The following is a 20,433-nucleotide window of genomic DNA, read 5'->3' as shown; positions in this document are numbered from 1 at the left end:
TAAAACTTGAAATTTTGATCTGGGATCCTTTCAGTCAGTCACTAAGGAACTGAAATGTCTTTTTCAAAAGTATTAATTTCCACAGAGATGGTAACAGTCCATAGTTACACGGTTTGCCTTTCCTCACAGTTTGGAAGCAACGTTACATCAACCACAATTTCCATATAGAAAGAGGATCGGGAACTTGTGACTGGAATTTCAAATCTCCTTTCTCACTTTCCTCCCAGAGCCTCGGGTGGTATCACCAGGTCCCAGTGACCCAGTAAGCTTGGGTTCTGCAGATCTTTCCCGTGTTGGTCAACCCCACCCCCTCCGCAGTTTTCCGAAGGTTTCTCGGCCTTCCCCAATGGTCCCCAATGCCACGCGCGTATGAGAGACATTCAGGGACTTACATTTCAGCATTCCAACGACAAATATTATCGTCAGCAGGACAAATAGTCCCAGGAGAAGGTAAGCGACGAAATTGGGGAACTTCCCTCCAGCGCCTCCTGCTGGTGCTTTAGCTTGGCCTGAAACAGAAATCAGAAAGTAATTCGCGACCTTTGCTGCAGGAAAGATTGATTAAGTTTAAAGTTTATTTATTAGTGACACAACTAGGCTTACATTAACACTGCAATGAAGTTACTGTGAAATTCCCCTTGTTGCCACACTCCGGCGCCTGTTCGGGTACACTGAGGTGGAATTTACCATGGCCAATACACCCTAACCAGCATGTCTTTCGGACTGTGGGAGGAAACCGGAGCACCCGGAGGAAACCCACGCAGACACGGGGAGAATGTCCAAGCTCCACACAGATGGCGACCCAAGCCGGGAATCGAACCCGGGTCCCTGGCGCTGTGAGACAGCAGTGCTAACCACTGCGCCATTGGGGAAACCTATCCTTACTGCGGAACTAGCAGGACATTTAGAAAATCACAATCTTCTGGAACACTGTGAACAGTTTTGATCCCTTATCTAAGGAAAGATATCCTGACATTGGGAGCATTCCAGAGAAAGGTCACTAGGTTGATCCCAGGTATGGAGGGACTTTCTTATGAGGTGGGGTTGAGTAGGATGGGCCTGTACTCATTGGAGTTTAGAAAAATGAGAGGCGACCTTATTGAGATATATAGGATTCTCAGGGAATTCGACAGGGTGGATGCTGAGAGGCTGTTTCCCCTTGTGGGAGAGTCTGGGACCAGAGGGCATCATCTCAGAGTGAGGGGGTCACCCATTTAACACAGAGATGAGGAAGAATCTCTTCTCTCCGCGGGTAGTGAATGTGTGGAATTCTTTCCCGCTGAAGGCTGCAGAGGCTGGGCCGTTAAGTACGTTCAAGGCTGATATAGACAGATTTTTAATCAGTAAGGGAATTGAGGGTGATGGGATAAGGTGGGAAAGTGGAGTTGAAGATTATCACATCAGATCAGTCATGATTTCATTGAATGGCGGAGCAGACTCAATAGGCTGAATGGCCTATTTCTGCTCCTCCGTCTTATGGTCAATCAGACAGAATCAACATGGGTTCAGTGAAAGGGAAACTGCTTGACAAATTTATCAGAGTCCTTTGAGGATGTAACAAGGAGGTTGGATAAAGGGGAACCACTAGATGTCATGTATCTGGATTTCCAAAAGCATTTAATAAGGCGCCACTGGACAAAATAAGAGTTCATGGTGTTGGGGGTGAGATAGGAGCGTGGTAGAGGATTAGCTCACTAACAGGGAACGGAGAATCAGGGTAAATGGGTCATTTCAAATGGGAAAACTGCAACTAGTGGAGTTCCGCGGGGATCAGGGCTGAAGCCTCAACTATTCAGAATCGATATCAATGGCTTGGATGAAGGAACCGCGTGTATTGTAGCCAAGTTTGTTGATGATACAGAGATAGAACATAGAACATAGAACATAGAACATTACAGCGCAGAACAGGCCCTTCGGCCCACGATGTTGCACCGACCAGTTAAAAAAAAAACTGTGACCCTCCAACCTAAACCAATTTCTTTTCGTCCATGAACCTATCTACGGATCTCTTAAACGCCCCCAAACTAGGCGCATTTACTACTGATGCTGGCAGGGCATTCCAATCCCTCACCACCCTCTGGGTAAAGAACCTACCCCTGACATCGGTTCTATAACTACCCCCCCTCAATTTAAAGCCATGCCCCCTCGTGCTGGATTTCTCCATCAGAGGAAAAAGGCTATCACTATCCACCCTATCTAAACCTCTAATCATCTTATATGTTTCAATAAGATCCCCTCTTAGCCGCCGCCTTTCCAGCGAAAACAATCCCAAATCCCTCAGCCTCTCCTCATAGGATCTCCCCTCCATACCAGGCAACATCCTGGTAAACCTCCTCTGCACCCTCTCCAAAGCCTCCACATCCTTCCTGTAATGTGGGGACCAGAACTGCACACAGTACTCCAAGTGCGGCCGCACCAGAGTTGTGTACAGTTGCAACATAACGCTACGACTCCTAAATTCAATCCCCCTACCAATAAACGCCAAGACACCATATGCCTTCTTAACAACCTTATCTACTTGATTCCCAACTTTCAGGGATCTATGCACACATACACCTAGATCCCTCTGCTCCTCCACACTATTCAAAGTCCTCCCGTTAGCCCTATACTCAACACATCTGTTATTCCTACCAAAGTGAATTACCTCACACTTCTCCGCATTAAACTCCATCCGCCACCTCTCGGCCCAACTTTGCAACCTGTCTAAGTCTTCCTGCAAACTACGACACCCTTCCTCACTGTCTACCACACCACCGACTTTGGTGTCATCAGCAAATTTGCTAATCCACCCAACTATACCCTCATCCAGATCATTAATAAATATTACAAACAGCAGTGGCCCCAAAACAGATCCCTGAGGTACACCACTTGTAACCGCACTCCATGATGAATATTTACTATCAACCACCACCCTCTGTTTCCTATCCGCTAGCCAATTCCTGATCCAATTTCCTAGATCACCCCCAATCCCATACATCTGCATTTTCTGCAGAAGCCTACCATGGTGAACCTTATCAAACGCCTTACTAAAATCCATATATACCACGTCCACTGCCTTGCCCCCATCCACCTCCTTGGTCACTTTCTCAAAAAACTCAATAAGGTTAGTAAGGCACGACCTACCTGCCACAAAACCATGCTGACTATCACCTATCAATTCATTACTCTCCAAATAACTATAAATCCTATCCCTTATAATTTTTTCCAACATCTAGATAGGTAAGAAATAAAGCTGTGAGGAGGACACAAAGGGTAAAGACAGGTTAAGTGAGTTGCTTAAAAAAAACGGCAGATGGAATATACTGTGGAAAAATGTGAGGTTGCCCACTTTAGCGGGAAGGATAGAAAAGCAAAATGTTATTTAAGTGGAGAGGGACTGGAGGATGCTGTGGTACAGAGGGACCCGGGTATCCTTGTACATGAATCATGCAGGTGCAGCAAGTAATGTGGAAGGCAAATGGAACGTTGTCCTTTATTGCAAAGAGGGGTGGATTGTAAAAGTAGGAAAGTCATTTTGCCACTGCACATTGGTCAGACCACACCTGGAGTACTGGGTACGGTTTTGACCTCCTCACTCGATGAGAAGTAGACTTACACTGGAAACAATTCAGAGAAGGTGTCTTATGAGGAAAGGTTCAATACTTCCCCACTTCCCTTTTGAAAGCTGTCAAAGAGAGCTGTGGTCCCAACACTGACCCCTAGAGGGGGTTGTGGGTATAATTTGGCCTCCACCCATTCATCACGAGTCTCCATTTTGTTACCCCCTTACCCACAAAGTCACTCCCTTTAACCCTACGAGCTTCATTTTCAGTCACAAGTCTATGATGTGGGACTTTAAGCGACTCCTTTTCAAAGTCCGTGTGCCCAAGCTGTACCACCCTCACCAACCCTCTCCCTTATTTCGAAGAACGCGATTAACTTGGTATTGCAGGTTGGCATTTGTCAATCCATTGTTTCCCCAATGCCACGCCATTTTCTTGGTGTCTCTTAATGTTTTTCTCCATCAGGGATGCTTGGGGAAGGGGGGAGATGGTGGTGTGGTGGTAATGCCACTAAACTAGTAAACACAATACCCAGCTTTTAATGCTCTGGAGACAAAGGTTCAAATCCCAGTCTCACCAGCTGTCAATGGTGGGCTTTGAACTCACTGAGTAAAATCAGGATTCTGAAATCAAGTCTCAGTAATGGTGATCGCGACAACTATCATCAAATGTTGTAAAACAAAAGTCCATCTGGTTCACCAATGTCCTCTAGGGAAGGAAATCTCCCGCCCTTACCTGGTCTGGCCTACATGTGTCTCCAGAGCCACAGCAAGACTCTTAACCACCCTCTGAAATGGCCGAGCAAGACACTCAGTTAGCCCAATCCATCACGCAAACCAGCCTCCCATCCATTGACTCTGTCTACACTTCCCGCTGCCTCGGCAAAGCATAATTAAGGATCCCAGGCACCCCGGACATTCTCTCTTCCACCTTCTTCCGTTGGGAAAAAGATACAAAAGTCTGAGGTCACGTACCAACCGACTCAAGAACAGCTTCTTCCCTGCTGACTTTTGAATGGACCTACCTCGCATTAAGTTGATCTTTCTCGACACCCTAGCTATGACTGTAACACTACATTCTGCACTCTCTCCTTTCCTTCTCTATGAACGGTATGCTTTGTCTGTATAGCACGCAAGAAACAATACTTTTCACTGTATGTTAATACATGTGACAATAATAAATCAAATCAAATCAAATCAGTCCAAAGGCAATGAGGGATGGGCAATACGTGCTGGTCCAGCCAGCGATACCCATGAAAGAATAAAAAATACATTAGGCTGATTAGACAGCAGTTTTTGGGTTTATCTGTCTCCTGTTTTGTGGACAGGGCTGTAATGTCTGCAGTCCTCTGACAATACCCATGTCGGGGGAGAACAGTGGGCAGAGTCACTGCAAATTCCATCCCTCCTTCTCTCGGCACCCTGGTACACCCCTTTGGGACTGGGTGCAGTTCTCACCTTGATGTACACCATCCTTTCCCCTCCTCTTTACCGATATTATTTTAATCTCACCCAATGTTCTCCGCTGCCTCCTGCTTTAGGCTCTGGCATGGCAGCAACATTCTTTCATGGGATGTGGGCATCGCTGGCCGGGCCGATCCGTTTGCCCCATTCCTGGCCAAATTCAGATGTGGGAGAAGGGGGGGAGTGGTGGTGGGCTGGTTAGATTGGGGTTTGGGGCATGAAGGAGTGGAAGAGGGATCAGGGGGAGGGCAGGGAATGGGATCGGGATGTTGAGGAATGAACTGGGAAGGTTTAATGCCCTGTGGTGGGAACACTCAGTCAAAGAAAAGTGGGGGAGGGCGGTTGGGGGTGGGGGGGGGGGGGAATAAAAGGGGCGCCGTTCCTGTCTAAATGTGTGTCCATCTCAGGGTGCTGGCTGACTGAGTCCGTAAAGGGTGTTGAGCTGATTTCATAGAATCGTAGAATCTTACAGTGCAGAAGGAGGCCATTTGGTCCATCGAGCCTGAACTAACCACAATTCCACCCAGGCCCTACCCCCATAACCCCCATGCATTTACCCTAACTAGTCCCCCTGACACTAAGGGGCAATTTAGCATGGTCAATCCACCTAACCTGTACATCTTTGGACTGTGGGAGGAACAGTAAGAAGTCTCACAACACCAGGTTAAAGTCCAACAGGTTTATTTGGTAGCGCAAGCTTTCGGAGCACTGCCCCTTCTTCAGGTGAGTGGGAGGAGTTGTGTTCACAAACAGGGCATATATAGACACAAACTCAATTTACAAGATAATGGGTGGAGTGCGAGTCTTTACAGGTAATCAAGTCTTAAAGGTACAGACAATGTGAGTGGAGAGAGGGTTAAACACAGGTTAAAGAGGTGTGTATTGTCTCCAGACAGGACAGTTAGTGAGATTTTGCAAGCCCAGGCAAGTCGTGAAGGTTACAGACCTTCAACCAACGCTACATCTCCACATCTGTGGGAGGAAACCGGAGCACCCGGAGGAAACCCACGCAGGCACGGGGAGAATGTGCAAACTCCACACAGACAGTGACCCGACCCAGGAATTGAACCCGGGTCCCTGGCGCTGTGAGGCAGCAGTGTTAACCACTGTGCCACCCCAGCATTTCAATTACCCCCGTTGAGAGTAAGAGGCCCAATTTCCTTTACATTACACAGAAGAGCGGGCTGACTAGGGCCTAGTTCAGTCATGTCTCACAGAGTAGTGAGTGCAACACTCGACAACAAGATGCACATTCAATAACGAGTGAACACAAGAAAAATAACATTGTTTCTTCCAGAACAAAGGAACAAAGAACAGAGAAAGATTAAAGTAAAGTACAGCACAGGCCCACCAAGCCTGCACCGATCATGATGCCTGCCTAAAGAAAAAAAAACATTCTGCCCTTACTCGGTCCGTATCCCTCTATTTCCTCCTTATTCATGTACCCATCAGATGCCTCTTAAATGTTGCTAATGCTTCCACCACCTCCTCTGGCAGCGCGTTCCAGGCACCCACCACTCTCTGCATGAAAAACTTCCCCCGCACATCTCCCTTAAACTTTCCCCCTCTCACCTTGAACCTGTGCCCCCTTGTAATTGACATTTACACCCTTAGAAAAATCCTCTGACTATCCGCCCTGTTTATGCCTCTCATCATTTTGTAGACCCCTGTCAGGTCTCCTCTCAGCCTTTCCAGTGAAAACAATCCGAGTTTATTCAACCTCTCCACATAGTCAACACCCTCGAGACCTGGTGAACATCCTGGTGAACCTTCTTTGCACTCTCTCCAAAGCTTCCACGTCCTGGTAGTGTGGTGACCAGAACTGCACACAATGCTCCAAATGCGGCCTAACCAAGGTTTATACAGCTACAACATGATTTCCCAACTCTTTACTCAATGTCTCTAAGCCCCCCCTGTGCCAGTCAATGTGTGCCCACCCTGAGGCATGCTAATACATTTAATACTCTGACTAAATTAATTCCTACAAATAATGATGACGTACGTGGATATAAACAAAGTGAACCAATGCAGTGTGAAATATTTCCTTTAATTTTATAACACCCTTTGTGTTCTCAATGTGTTAACGGGAATGGAGTTGGGCAGAGAGGTGGTGGTTGTGGTATGGAGCCTCTCGGATTGCCCAGGAAGCTCTATTACAGTCCCATAGCTCCAGCATTGTCAACGGGTTTCACCAATGAGAAGCTACCCCTGTCACAGCGTCACACATATTCACGGGGTTAGATACAGAGTAAAGCTCCCTCTACACTGTCCCCATGAAACACTCCCAGGACAGGTACAGCACGGGGTTAGATACAGAGTAAAGCTCCCTCTACACTGTCCCCATGAAACACTCCCAGGACAGGTACAGCACGGGGTTAGATACAGAGTAAAGCTCCCTCTACACTGTCCCCATGAAACACTCCCAGGACAGGTACAGCACGGGGTTAGATACAGAGTAAAGCTCCCTCTACACTGTCCCCATCAAACACTCCCAGGACAGGTACAGCACGGGGTTGGATACAGAGTAAAGCTCCCTCTACACTGTCCCCATCAAACACTCCCAGGACAGGTACAGCACGGGATTAGATACAGAGTAAAGCTCCCTCTACACTGTCCACATCTAACACTCCCAGGACAGGTACAGCATGGGGTTAGATACAGAGTAAAGCTCCCTCTACACTGTCCCCGTCAAACACTCCCAGGACAGGGACAGCATGGGGTTAGATACAGAGTAAAGGTCCCTCTACACTGTCCCCGTCAAACACTCCCAGGACAGGTACAGCACGGGGTTAGATACAGAGTAAAACTCCCTCCACACCGTCCCCCATCAAACACTCCCAGGACAGGTACAGCACGGAGTTAGATACAGAGTAAAGCTCCCTCTGCACTGTCCCCATCAAACACTCCCAGGACAGGTAGAGCACTGGTTAGATACAGAGTAAAGCTCCCTCTACACTTTCCCTATCAAACACTCCCAGGACAGGTACAGCACGGGGTTAGATACAGAGTAAAGCTCCCTCTACACTGTCCCCGTCAAACACTCCCAGGACAGGTACAGCACGGGGTTAGATACAGAGTAAAGCTCCCTCTACACTGTCCCCCATCAAACACACCCAGGACAGGTACAGCACGGGGTTAGATACAGAGTAAAGCTCCCTCAACACAGTCCCCCATCAAACACTCCCAGGACAGGACTCAGAATTTTAGTTTGAACTGGGTGGGAGAAGGGGGGAAGTTGCAGGATAGCTGCAATGCTTCCCATCGGGAATAATACTCTATCGAGAACATTCACCCCACCAGACACCGTTCTCTCTCTCTCAGCCCCCCACCCCACCTTATTTCCCTTTGTAATTATTTATTCTGCATCTGTTTGCTTCTCTGCCCAATAATATCGAAGAATTTCTCTGTCTCTCCTGGGGATTGTAACGTAAGCAATGATCGCTCGCTTAGGCAGTTGATGAGGACTGTGACCCTAACATCTGTGCCGGGGGACGTGTGGACAGGCAATGTGGTCCCAATGGGAAGAAGAGAAGAAGGAATCAATCAGGAAATTCCAGGTCAGTCAGTCTAATCTTAGTGGTGGGGAAATAATTGGAAGCAATTCTGAGGGACAGAATTGATCTGCATTTGGAGAGGCGGAGATTAATCAAGAACAGTCAGCGTGGTTTTGTTAAGAGGGGTTCATGTCTGACCAAGTCAGACATGACTTGGGGCTGCTTCACAGCGCCAGGAACCCGGGTTCGATTCCCGGCTTGGATCACTGTCTGTGTGGAGTTTGCACGTTCTCCCCATGTCTGCGTGGGTTTCCTCCGGGTGCTCTGGTTTCCTCCCACAGTCCAAAGATGTGTGGATTAGGTTGATTGGCCATCCTAAAATTGCCCATTAGTGTCCTGGGATGCGTAGGTTAGAGGGATTAGTGGGAAAATATGTGGGGATATGGGGGTAGGGCCTGAGTGGGATTGTGGTCGGTGCAGACTCGATGGGCCCAATGGCCTCTTTCTGCACTGTCGGGTTTCTATGATTCTATAAGCCAATTGAATTTTTCGAAGAGGTGGCCAGGTGTGTCGATGAGGACAATGCATCTGAGAGAGTCTACTTGGATTTCAGCAAGGCTTTTGGTGAGGCCCCACATGGGAGACTGATGGGGAAGGTAAAAGCCCGAGGATTCCAAGGAAATTTGTCAAATTGGATCCAGAATCGCGTGAGTGGCAGGAAGCAGAGGGTGGCGGTCGAGGAGTGTTTTTCTGACTGGAAAACTGTGTCCACTTGGGTCCCGTAGAGGGAGCTTTACTCTGTATTTAACCCCATGCTGTACCTGTCCTGGGAGTGTTAGATGGGGGACAGTGTTGGGCCCTTGCTGTTTGTGGTTTTATGTCAATAATTTAGACTTGAACGTAGGAGGGTTTATCAGTAAGTTGTGATGGTAATGTGCTGTTGATATTGATATATATAGATATATATATAGATATATATATATGTGCATGTGTGTGCATGTGTTTGCGTGCGCGTGTATGTGTGTATGTGTGTGCGTGTGTGAGTGTGTGTGAGTGTATGTGTGTGTGTGCGTGTGTGAGTGTGTGAGTACAGGATCTTTTCTGTTTAAGGGGAATGTTTAAAATTCAGCTTTTTGCTACAGGTAGTTGGTGTGTCTGGAAAACATTGAGTTCAGATGTTTGAAGAGCAGGGTAGCTATTCATTTGAACCATGTAGTTTTTACTAAGATAGAGCTAATGGATTCCGGTTTACAAAATGAAAAGGTCCTCTCTGCTCCAAGGAAAACAACCCCAGTCCATCCAATCTCTCTTCATAACTAAAACTCTCCAGCCCAGGCAACATCCTGATGAATCTCCCCTGCGCCCTTTCCAGTGCTATCACAGCCCTGCTATAATGTGGATTCCAGAGCTGTACCCAATACGCTGGCTGTGGCCTCACCAACGTGTTAACAGTTCCAGCGTAACCTCCCTGCTCTTAAACTCTGTCTCGGCTAATAAAGGTAAGAATACCATACGCCTTCCTCACCACTTTATCCCCCTGTCCTGCTACCTTAAGGGACCAGTGTACATTCACACCAAGGGTGCTGCCATTCACCATGTATTCCTTTGCCTTATCTGTGTTATTAAATAAAGTTTGTTTTACTATAAAAGATCCCTAATTTGTCAGTGGAATAATTCCTGGAATGAAGCATCCTATTCTTACATTTGTGCCAGAATAATGTTGTGGTCGAGTCTGGCTTCCGAATGCAGTTTGGGATTCTGGTCTGGATGAAGTGCACGGATGATATGAAAATTGGTAGGATGTTAAATAGTGAGGAGGATAGCCTTAAATCACAGGGGGATATAGACGGGATGGTGAGATGGGCTGATCAGTTGGCAAGTGGAGTTTAATAAGGATAAATGTGAGGTAATGCACTTGGGCAGGACGGATGAGGCAAAGGAATACATGGTAAATGGCAGCACCCTTGGTGTGAATGTACACCGGTCCCTTAAGGTAGCAGGACAGGGGGATAAAGTGGTGAGGAAGGCGTATGGTATTCTTACCTTTATTAGCCGAGACAGAGTTTAAGAGCAGGGAGGTTACGCTGGAACTGTTAACACGTTGGTGAGGCCACAGCCAGAGTATTGGGTACAGCTCTGGAATCCACATTATAGCGGGGATGTGATAGCACTGGAAAGGGCACAGGGGAGATTCACCAGGGTGTTGCCTGGGCTGGAGAGTTTTAGTTCTGAAGAGAGATTGGATAGACTGGGGTTGTTTTCCTCGGAGCAGAGAGGACTGAGGGGGGAAATGATTGAAATGTATAAAATTATGAGGGACACAGAGCAGACAGGAAGGAACTTTTCACCTTGCTGGAGGGATCAATGACCAGGGGACATTGATTTAAGGCAAGGGGCAGGAGGTTCAGAGGGGATGTAAGGAAAAGCTTTTTCACCCAGAGGGTGGTGGGAGGCGGGAACCATCATAACAATTAAAAAGTATTTAGATGAACACTTGTGATGCCGAAACACACACAACTATGGGCCAAGTGCTGGAAAATGGGATTAAAATAATTGATTTTGATTTGATTTATTATTGTCACATGTATTAGCATACAATGAAAAGGATTGTTTCTTGCGCGCTGTACAGACAGAGCATACCGTTCATAGAGGAGGAAAGGAGAGAGTGCAGAATGTAGTGTTACATCATAGCTAGGGTGTAGAGAAAGATCAACTTAATGCAAGGTAAGTTCATTCAAAAGTCTGACAGCAGCAGGGAAGAAACTGTTCTAGAGTCGGTTGGTATGTGTTTTCAGATTTTTGCACTTTTTTCCCGATGGAAGAAGGTGGGAGAGAGAATGTCCGGGGTGGTGGAGTCCTTAATTATGCTGGCTGCCTTGCCGAGGCAGTGGGAAGTGTAGACAGAGTCAATGGATGGGAGGCTGGTTTGCGTGATGGACTGGGCTTCGTTCATGAGCTTTTGTAGTTTCTTGCGGTTTCTTGGGCAGAGCAGGAGCTGTGATACAAGCAGAAAGAATGCTTTCTATGGTGCATCTGTAAAAGTTGGGTGGTTTGTCTTTGACTGGCACAGATGTGATGATGGGCTGAAGGGCCTTTCTCTGTGCTGTAGACCTCTGAGATTTCAAGACTAAATCTCGAGTACTTCAAACGCCGGCAGCACCGGGGAGTGCAACAGCACAGAGGAGATTTTTGCCTTCCCTAATTTTTTTTGAACCACAGCTGTGTTTAACCGAGAAAAAAAAAGATCTTGCCTTTCCAACACAGAAACAGAGAGAAAAAAGTATTTTGGCAGTTGACCAAGCTGAAGTAATATTCTATTCCTGGAGATGATTAAGGTTTCGTTGATTCCTTATAGAGGTTTAAACCAGTGAACATTCTCAACTCCCATGCGACACTCGTTCAATGTGGATTTGCTCACAACATGATGTCAAGTTAAATTGTTACTATCAGGGCCTGAAACTCCAAGGATTCACAATTAACTCCTGCGATCATGTTGTGAGTTGCGGCACGGTGGCACAGTGGTTAGCACTGCTGCCTCACAGCTCCAGGGACCCGGGTTCGATTCCCGGCTTGGGTCACTGTCTGTGTGGAGTCTGCACGTTCTCCCCGTGTCTGCGTGGGTTTCCTCCGGGTGCTCCGGTTTCCTCCCACGGTCTGAAAAACGTGCTAGTGAGGTGCACCGGCCATTCTAAATTCTCCCTGAGTGTACCCGAACAGGTGCCGGAGTGTGGTGACCACAGGAATTTCACAGTAACTTCATTGCAGTGTTAATGTAAGCCTTACTTGTGACTAATAGATCAACTTTCAACCTACTTATTTAATACTTCTACCATGCCCCTTTCCTACGTGTCTGCGTGGGTTTCCTCCGGATGCTCCGGTTTCCTCCCACAGTCTGAAAGATGTGCTGGTTAGGGTGCATTGACCCGAACAGGCGCCGGAGTGTGGTGACTCGGGGATTTTCACAGTAACTTCATTGCAGTGTTAATGTAAGCCTACTGTGACTAATAAATAAACTTTACTTTGTGAGCAATGTGCAGAAACTGTCAGGAGGTTGATGTAAAATTTATGGCTGCAATTTTCCAAGCACGCCCACGGTGAACTGGGATTTTCCAGTCTTGCTGCAGTGGACGGAGCTTTGGCTGAGCATAAAATTCTCCATTCTCGCTGGAGGGGCGTGTGAGACGGAAGATCCCAGTTCATAGGTTTTATTTATTTTTTCTTTGAAAAAGGGAAAGAACTGCTTGGCACAACATCGTGGGCCGAAGGGCCTGTTCTGTGCTGTACTGTTCTAACTGTTTGCATTTATACAACGCGCTCTATTTTACCATCAGGCTCTCAAAGCGCTGCACAACTAATGAAGTGTAATGTGTGATGGAAGTGTGCAAGTGATATATATTTTTTTGGGGATGGCACAGTGGTACAGTGGTTAGCACTGCTGCCTCACAGCACCAGGGACCTGGGCTCGATTCCCCGCTTGGGTCACTGTCTGTGTGGAGTTTGCACGTTCTCCCCGTGTCTGCGTGGGTTTCCTCCGGGTGCTCCGGTTTCCTCCCACAGTCTAAAAGACGTGTTGGTTAGGGTGCATTGACCTGAACAGGTGCTGGAGTGTGGTGACGAGAGGAATTTCACAGTAACTTAATTGCAGTGTTAATGTAAGCCTTACTTGTGAGTAATAAATAAACTAGAATTTAACTTGACATTTATATAGTATATATGTAGGGAAGGGGAGGGGAGTCAGGGATGCCGGGGCGGGGGGGGGGGGCGGGGTGGTGTGGAGGGGGGGTGGGGGAGGCGAGGGGGGGGGGAGGTGGGTCGGGGGCACGATCAGGACTACCATGGAGGAGGGAGGGAGTTCTGGGCTGCCAGTGGGGGCGGCGGGGGGGGGGGGGAATTGGGTGTGGAAGGACTGTTAGCGGCGAGGGGGGACTGATCGGCGGCGGCGGGGGGAATGATCGAATGGGCTGGGGGTGGAGGAGGGGGTTTGAAGCTGGGCCCGGCCATGCTTGGGGGTGGGAAGGGTAGTGATCGGGCAATGGGAGGGAGGGAGAGGCCGGCATTGCGGGGGCACGGGGCTGGCTTGCAATCAGAAGGCCGGCAGACAGGGGCCACTGCACGTACGTCAATCTTGGCGCTGACACGGTGGTGCATGCACATTGGCCCAATCAGTGCTCTGCTGCCGGCCTCTCCAGCGAGAATAGGCCCCGGCCACTTATTTTTAACATGATTCACGCCAGGGGACAGAGTGTGGGAGATTCTTCTCCGAACTCCCACTGAACAAACCGCGATTTACTCCAGTTTTCACGCAAATTCGACACTTCGAATTTTTGGGGGGAGAATCACGGCCCAGTTTTTTTCTGCAGGCAGTCAGTATGTCTGGAGGGAATGCACCTCAGATTCTGTGGAAGCAGAATAATTACTTATTTCAAACTTGCAAATGGTTATGTTAAATCAGGTTAATGGACTTTTCATTACTTACATTCTCCTGGGATTTCAGATCAGAGTGATTGACAGGGTCATGTGCTGTTGTTGGTTTATGTGCAGTCCTGGATTCTTTACAAAGAGAAACAGGCTTTTTGTGGAAAGGAGTTTGAGCTTGGCTGCTCAGGTTGAAGTCAAGAGAGTTTTGTTGGCATCTTAAAGCTCTATATGTCTCTGAATACTCTAAGGCTGTCTACACTTATTATAACAAGTATATTTGTGATTGCTAACTATATTTAAGGTTGGTTTTAAGTCTGTAAGAATAATGTTGCTTATTTGGAACTGAAATAATGATAAGTTAGAAATTAGAGTTGTTCCTTTTCATGTTTAAAGGCAGTTCAACTGTTAAGAGTTAAACTGTGCCATTTGTTAGAGTTATACTTAGACTGTGGTATCCCCCTCCCATTCCTACCCCTCCCATTCCTGCCCCTCCCCCTCCCACCCATTCCTCTCCCACGCCCATTTCTGCCACTCCCACTCTGACTCTTGCCCCTCCCTCTCCCACCACTGCCCCTGTCCCTCCAAATCCTCTCCCCCCCAACTCCTGCCATTCTGCCTCCCATTCCCACTCCTGACCCTCCCCCTCCCATCTCTGCCCCTCCCCCTCCCACCCCTGACCTCCCCCTCTGTGCCCTTCGTTCTGCCCACCGTAAAACCTGGGCATTTACCTGTGGCAGGTGCCTCCTGTGTGCCATCTTGCTGGGCGTCCTCAGCTGTGCCAACGGTTAAGGGGTTAAAAATGGAGGAGAGGTAAGTGACGGAATGTGAATAGAAACACAAAGTAGACATTACTCTTTTGAGTTTGCCACATTAACAGCGTTATATAAATCATTCCTGAGAGAGGCAACGCAAAACTTTGAAAGAAACGGAATTCAACTTGGCCACGTCAGGTGGAGGTTAAAGGTCAAACAGGTTGGGGTGGATGGAGTCACCTGTAGGCCAGACTGGGTAAGGACAGCAGATTCCTTCCCTAAAGGACATTCGTGAACCAGATGGGTTTTCCCGACAATGGTTTCATGGTCATCAGCAGATTCTTAATTCCAGATCATTTTTATTGAATTCAAATTCCACCATCTGCTGTGGCAGGATTCGAACCTAGACCCCCAGAACATGAGCTGAGTTTCTGGATTACTAGTCTAACAATAATACCACTCGGCCATCACCTCCCCATTCTTACTAAGGAGGAATTATTTACAATGAAGGATTTAACAGATTGATTCCCAAGAATGTCCTGGTTTCCTGGGAGGACATCACCCCTGTCTGGCCTCGTGCCCCATTGGTTCTGGCTTGGTCACATGACCCACGAAGGATCTTCTCTTAAGAACATACGAACATAAGAACTAGGAGCAGGAGTAGGCCATCTGGCCCCTCGAGCCTGCTCCGCCATTCAACAAGATCATGGCTGATCTTCTCATGGACTCAGCTCCACTTACCCGCCCGCTCACCATAACCCTTAATTCCTTTCAAAAATCTTTGCCTTAAAAACATTCAATGTGGTAGCCTCAACTGCTTCACTGGGCAGGGAATTCCACAGATTCACAACCCTTTGTGTGAAGAAGTTCTTCCTCAACTCAGTCCTAAATCTGCTTCCCCTTATTTTGAGGCTATGCCCCCTAGTTCTAGTTTCACCCGCCAGTGGAAACAACTTCCCTGCTTCTATCTTATCCATTCCCTTCATGTCAGCCCTTCATCAGAGTCAGTGCCACTCCTCTGCCACTTCCCCAGTCCCCAGTAACTTTGTCTTGCTGAATCCAAGAAGCAGCATCATGGCTCAATGGGTTAGCTCTGCTGCCTCATAGCCCCAGGGTTCGATTCCCGGTTCGGGTCACTGTCTGTGTGGAGTTTGCACATTCTCTCCGTGTCTGCGTGGGTTTCCTCCGGGTGCTCCGGTTTCCTCCCACAGTCTGAAAGACGTGCTGGTTAGGGTGCATTGGCCGTGCTAAATTCTCCCTCAGTGTAACCCGAACAGGCGCCGGAGTGTGGCGACTAGGGGAATTTCACAGTAACTTCATTGCAGTGTTAAGGTAAGTCTTACTTGTGACTAATAAATTAACTTTAACTTCAAACTCTCTTTTCTTTTTTAAAGTTTAATTATTGGTCACAAGTAAAGCTTACCTTAACACTGCAATGAAGTCGCTGTGAAATTCCCCTAGTCGCCACACTCTGGCGCCTGTTCGGGTACACTGAGGGAGAATTTAGCACGGCCAATGCACCCTAACCCGCACGTCTTTCGGACTGTGGGAGGAAACCGGAGCACCCGGAGGAAACCCACGCAGACACGGGGAGAATGTGCAGACTCCACACAGACGGTGACCCGAGCCGGGAATCGAACCCGGGTCCCTGGGGCTGTGAGGCAGCAGTGCTCACCACTGTGCCACCCTGCCTGCCCAAGGGTGTCAAAAGTCGCCGTTGGATTTCTCTCCCTTTCAGGCAGAATGTTCCGGATCATAAAATCCAGAATAAAATCTCGCTGAGTAAACTAAATTCTCCTCAGCCCCCTCGTGGATTTTATTTTTGGAAACTGTGTTGAAGTGTGTGTCCCCTAGTTACCCAACCTCCCGCCGGCGACATTTTGGTAATTGCTTTGACAATCTCAAGAAGAGGGAAATCTAATTCAAAACAAGAAGATATTTCTTTGTCTCAGGGAGTACCTCGCCCCCGGGTTTCCGTCTGAGCAGATTTCATGGGGTCAGAGTGTGAGGGGGGGGGGGGGAGGGGGGAGACTGAGGCCGCGGGCTGTGGGACAGCACGGAGAGAAGGCAATGGACTGAGTGGCCTCAGCTATCTGCTGGAGAGTATGATCTGGGGATCCACAGGAGAGCAAATTGAGGTGCAGTGCCTGTATACAACAGGTGGGGGGGCCTCTGAGCAATACAAGACCGATAGAATTGGCGGAAGTTTCAAAATTAAACATTTTGCAGCTCTGGAGATTTCTCGGTTTTCACCTAAAACCCAGTCCAGGCACCTCTCCACTCCCCGCCTCCTCTTCCTCATCGGAAAGGGGCGTAAAAATAAAAGAGAATTTAACACCCACAGCCAAAACTAATGGAAGGAACCCACTTCCTGAGATTTTATTTATTCATTTGTGGGACATGGGTGTCGTTGGCTGGCCAGTATTTATTGACTTGGACAGATAACCAAATTGCTGTGGCTTTGGACTCACATGTAGGCCAGAACAGGGGCGGCATGGTGGCGCAGTGGTTAGCACTGCTTCCTCACAGGGCCAGGGACCCGGATTCGATTCCCGGCTCGGGTCACTGTCTGTGTGGAGTCTGCACGTTCTCCCCATGTCTGTGAGGGTTTCCTCCGGGTGCTCCGGTTTCCTCCCACAGTCTGAAAGACGTGCTGGGTTAGGGTGCATTGACCTGAACAGGCGCCGGAGTGTGGCGACTCGGGGAATTTCACAGTAACTTCATTGCAGTGTTAATGTAAGCCTTACTTGTGACTCATAAATAAACTTTAAAGTCTTTGCTGAATGTCCCAAGGTCAGGGGGTAAGGATGATATAAGATCAGGAGTAGAACAGCATGCTACAGTGTCTTACCTTTCCAGTCTTGCTGAGGTCACTTCCTGAAATGGCCCATGGAGTGGGGAAGCCCATTCCTGGTGCTGACCTCATGGGGAACCCCCAATGGTACCCGCGTTACCCCAGCAGCCAGTGTCTTCCTCCTGTTCAGGAAGAAAGAATACCTCCCTCTGCTGCTGACAGCCCCACCCGCCACCCCCCCCATCCCTCCGAGGCATGGCGAAACAGGGTGCCACCTTTGCCAATCCTGTAGGGTGACCAACCCTCCAGGATCGATGCGTAGTCTCCAGGAATGAAAGGTCATAGAATCCCTACAGTGCAGAAGGAGGCCATTCGGCCCATCGAGTCTGCACTGACCACAATCCCACCCAGGCCCTATTCCCGCAACCCTTCATATTTATCCTGCTTACCCTTGACACTAGGGAGAATTTAGCATGGCCAATGCATCTGACCCGCACATCTTTGGAGTGTGGGAGGAAACCAGAGCACCCGGAGGAAACCCATGCAGACATGGGGAGAATGTGCAAAGACTCCACACAGACAGTGACCCAAGCCGGGAATCGAACCCGGGTCCCTGGCGCTGTGAGGCAGTGGTGCTAACCACTGTGCCACCGTGCCGCCCCTTATCTCCAGGTCAATTTCCAGCACCCTGCCACCCTGGAGAAAAACCATCGCGACACTAAAACAGATTGTCCTTTTTGTCACCTTCTTGGACCCTTTCTGTTTACCAGATATAAAACTGTCAAAATGAATATTGCGGGGTGGGGGGTGGATAGAGGGATGGTGCCAGGGAAAATCTGTTCAGTTTATAGTCAAGCATCATCCAACTGAACGCAGTGAGGTCCGGTCTTTTGTGGCTTCCTTGTCCCACAAATTCACGCTGAAGCCTTGGTCCATCTCATTGGCTGATATCAGCAATGGTTACCTTGTCCCTGTTCTTTGCCCCCTCCCCGGGGAGACTCTTGTCGGAGAGGAGGTCACGGGATCTTGAAAGGAGGAGATGGCACTGAAATTAGGAACCTCCTGATGGCCATGAAATCACTGTCGGAAAAACCCAGGGAAGGAATTAACGGAACAAAGAACAGTACAGCACAGGAACAGGCCCTTTGGCCCCCCAAGCCTGTGCCGATCATGCACTTACAGAGTCCGTGTCCTTCCATTCCCATCCTATTCATGTATTCGTCTAGTTGCCCCTTAAATGCCGCTATCGTACCTGCTCCCACCCCCTCCCCGGGCAGCGCGTTCCAGACATTCACCACCCTCCGTGTAAAAAACTTACCTCGCACATCTCCTCTAAACTTTTCCCCATGCACCTTAAACCCGAGTACGTGACTTTTCTACTCTGGGAAAGAGCATCTGACTATCTGAAATCTGCCGTCCTTTAGTGCAGTGGGATTGTGCAATGCTGTAACAGATTTCAATGCACCACCCTCCGTTTTGGAGAGCGCAGCTTCTGTGGGCTGGAGGACGCTGTCAGATCCGTCCAGGTACCTGAAGCTCACCCTCAGTATCCCGCTGGCTCGGTCAAGGACACATCTGCTGAAGGCAGGGCACTCACTGTGTTTCTCAGAGCTGTGGAGATGCCGGCGTTGGACTGGGGTAAACACAGTAAGTGTTTTAACAACACCAGGTTAAAGTCCATGTTTCTCACAGCTGCCAGCCACGTTTTAAGCGCCCGCTTATTCTAACTGGCGCCACCGCAGGTGAAGGTGACGCAACTGGCAGCCCTGGCAAACACGGTCTTCAATCACTGGCTGCCAGGGGGCTACAAACATCTCGCCAGAGCCCTGGGAGGATTTCATAGAATCATAGAATCCCTACAGTGCAGGAGGAGGCCATTCGGCCCATTGAGTCTGCACCAATCACAATCCCACCCAGGCCCTATCCCCATCATCCCACGTATTCACCCTACTAGTCCCGCTGACACTAAGGGACAATTCAGCACGGCCAATCAACCTAACCTGCACATCTTTGGACTGTGGGAAGAAACCGGAGCATCCGGAGGAAACCCACGCAGACACGGGGAGAACATGCAGACCCCACACAGACAGTGACCCAAGCCGGGAATCGAACCCGGGTCCCCGATCGCTGTGAGGCGGCAGTGCTAACCACTGTGCCACCGTGCCGCCCTTTGATTTATTATTGTGAAAAGTATTGCTTCTTACAGGCTATACAGGCAGAGCATACCGTTCATAGAGAAGGAAACGAGAGGGTGCAGAATGTAGTGTTACATCATAGCGAGGGTGTAGAGAAAGATCAACTTAATGCGAGGCAGGTCCATTCAAAAGTCTTGAGTCGGTTGGTACGTGACCTCGGACTTTTGTATCTTTTTCCCGACAGAAGAAGGTGGAAGAGGGTATGTAAAGTAAAGTAAAGTTTAGTTTATTTATTAGTGTCACAAGTAAGGTTTACATTAACACTGCAATGAAGTTACTGTGAAAATCCCCTAGTCACCACACTGTTCGGGTACACTGAGGGAGAATTTAGCATGGCCAACACACCTAACCAGCACAGCTTTCGGACTGTGGGAGGAAACCGGAGCACCCGGAGGAAACCCATGCAGACACGGGGAGAACTTGCAGACTCTGCACAGACAGTGACCCGAGCCGGGAATGGAACTTGGGTCCCGGGCACGGTGAGGCAACAGTGCTAACCACTGTGTCACCATGCCACCACGTCTGGGGTGCATGGGGTCCTTGAGGATCAGGAGATTGGTTGGGGGAAGGGGGGTGAGGGGGGAGGGGGGGTGAGGAGGTTGCAGTGCTGTGACTTTGACAGTACAGTTCCTGTTAATGCATAGCTACCAGTTGGGAACAGGGCTTGTCCCAGGAGCAACATGTAGCTGGCATCGTCTGGCGCACCATCCTGATCCTCCTTGTTGTTCAGAGATATTGGGGAGGCTGTCTGTAGGGTGGAGATGTAATGGCACCG

The 20,433-nt window shown here is 48.8% G+C and overlaps 1 protein-coding gene across 3 annotated transcripts in view; it reads right to left on the bottom strand.

The window, feature by feature from the left end:
- Nucleotides 1–20,433, bottom strand: part of LOC144507798 (C-type lectin domain family 10 member A-like) — a 73,651-nt gene that overhangs the window by 30,740 nt on the left and 22,478 nt on the right. Inside the window, exons 3-5 of one of the 3 annotated variants that reach the window (XM_078235100.1) lie at nucleotides 19,690–19,828; nucleotides 14,646–14,690; nucleotides 393–509 (exon numbers count right to left, since the gene is read on the bottom strand). In XM_078235100.1, coding sequence (XP_078091226.1) covers nucleotides 393–509; nucleotides 14,646–14,690; nucleotides 19,690–19,696 — 169 coding nt within the window. In that variant the 5' untranslated portion in view covers nucleotides 19,697–19,828. The remainder of the gene's footprint in view (nucleotides 1–392; nucleotides 510–14,645; nucleotides 14,691–19,689; nucleotides 19,829–20,433) is intronic. The other 2 variants (XM_078235098.1, XM_078235099.1) reach the window with 2 other exon arrangements.

Source organism: Mustelus asterias, chromosome 19 (genome assembly GCF_964213995.1).
Source record: "Mustelus asterias chromosome 19, sMusAst1.hap1.1, whole genome shotgun sequence".
In the NCBI taxonomy this organism is placed as follows: Eukaryota; Metazoa; Chordata; class Chondrichthyes; order Carcharhiniformes; family Triakidae; genus Mustelus; species Mustelus asterias.
Note: the sequence above shows the minus strand (reverse complement) of the source record. Positions and strands in the feature narration are given on the sequence as shown.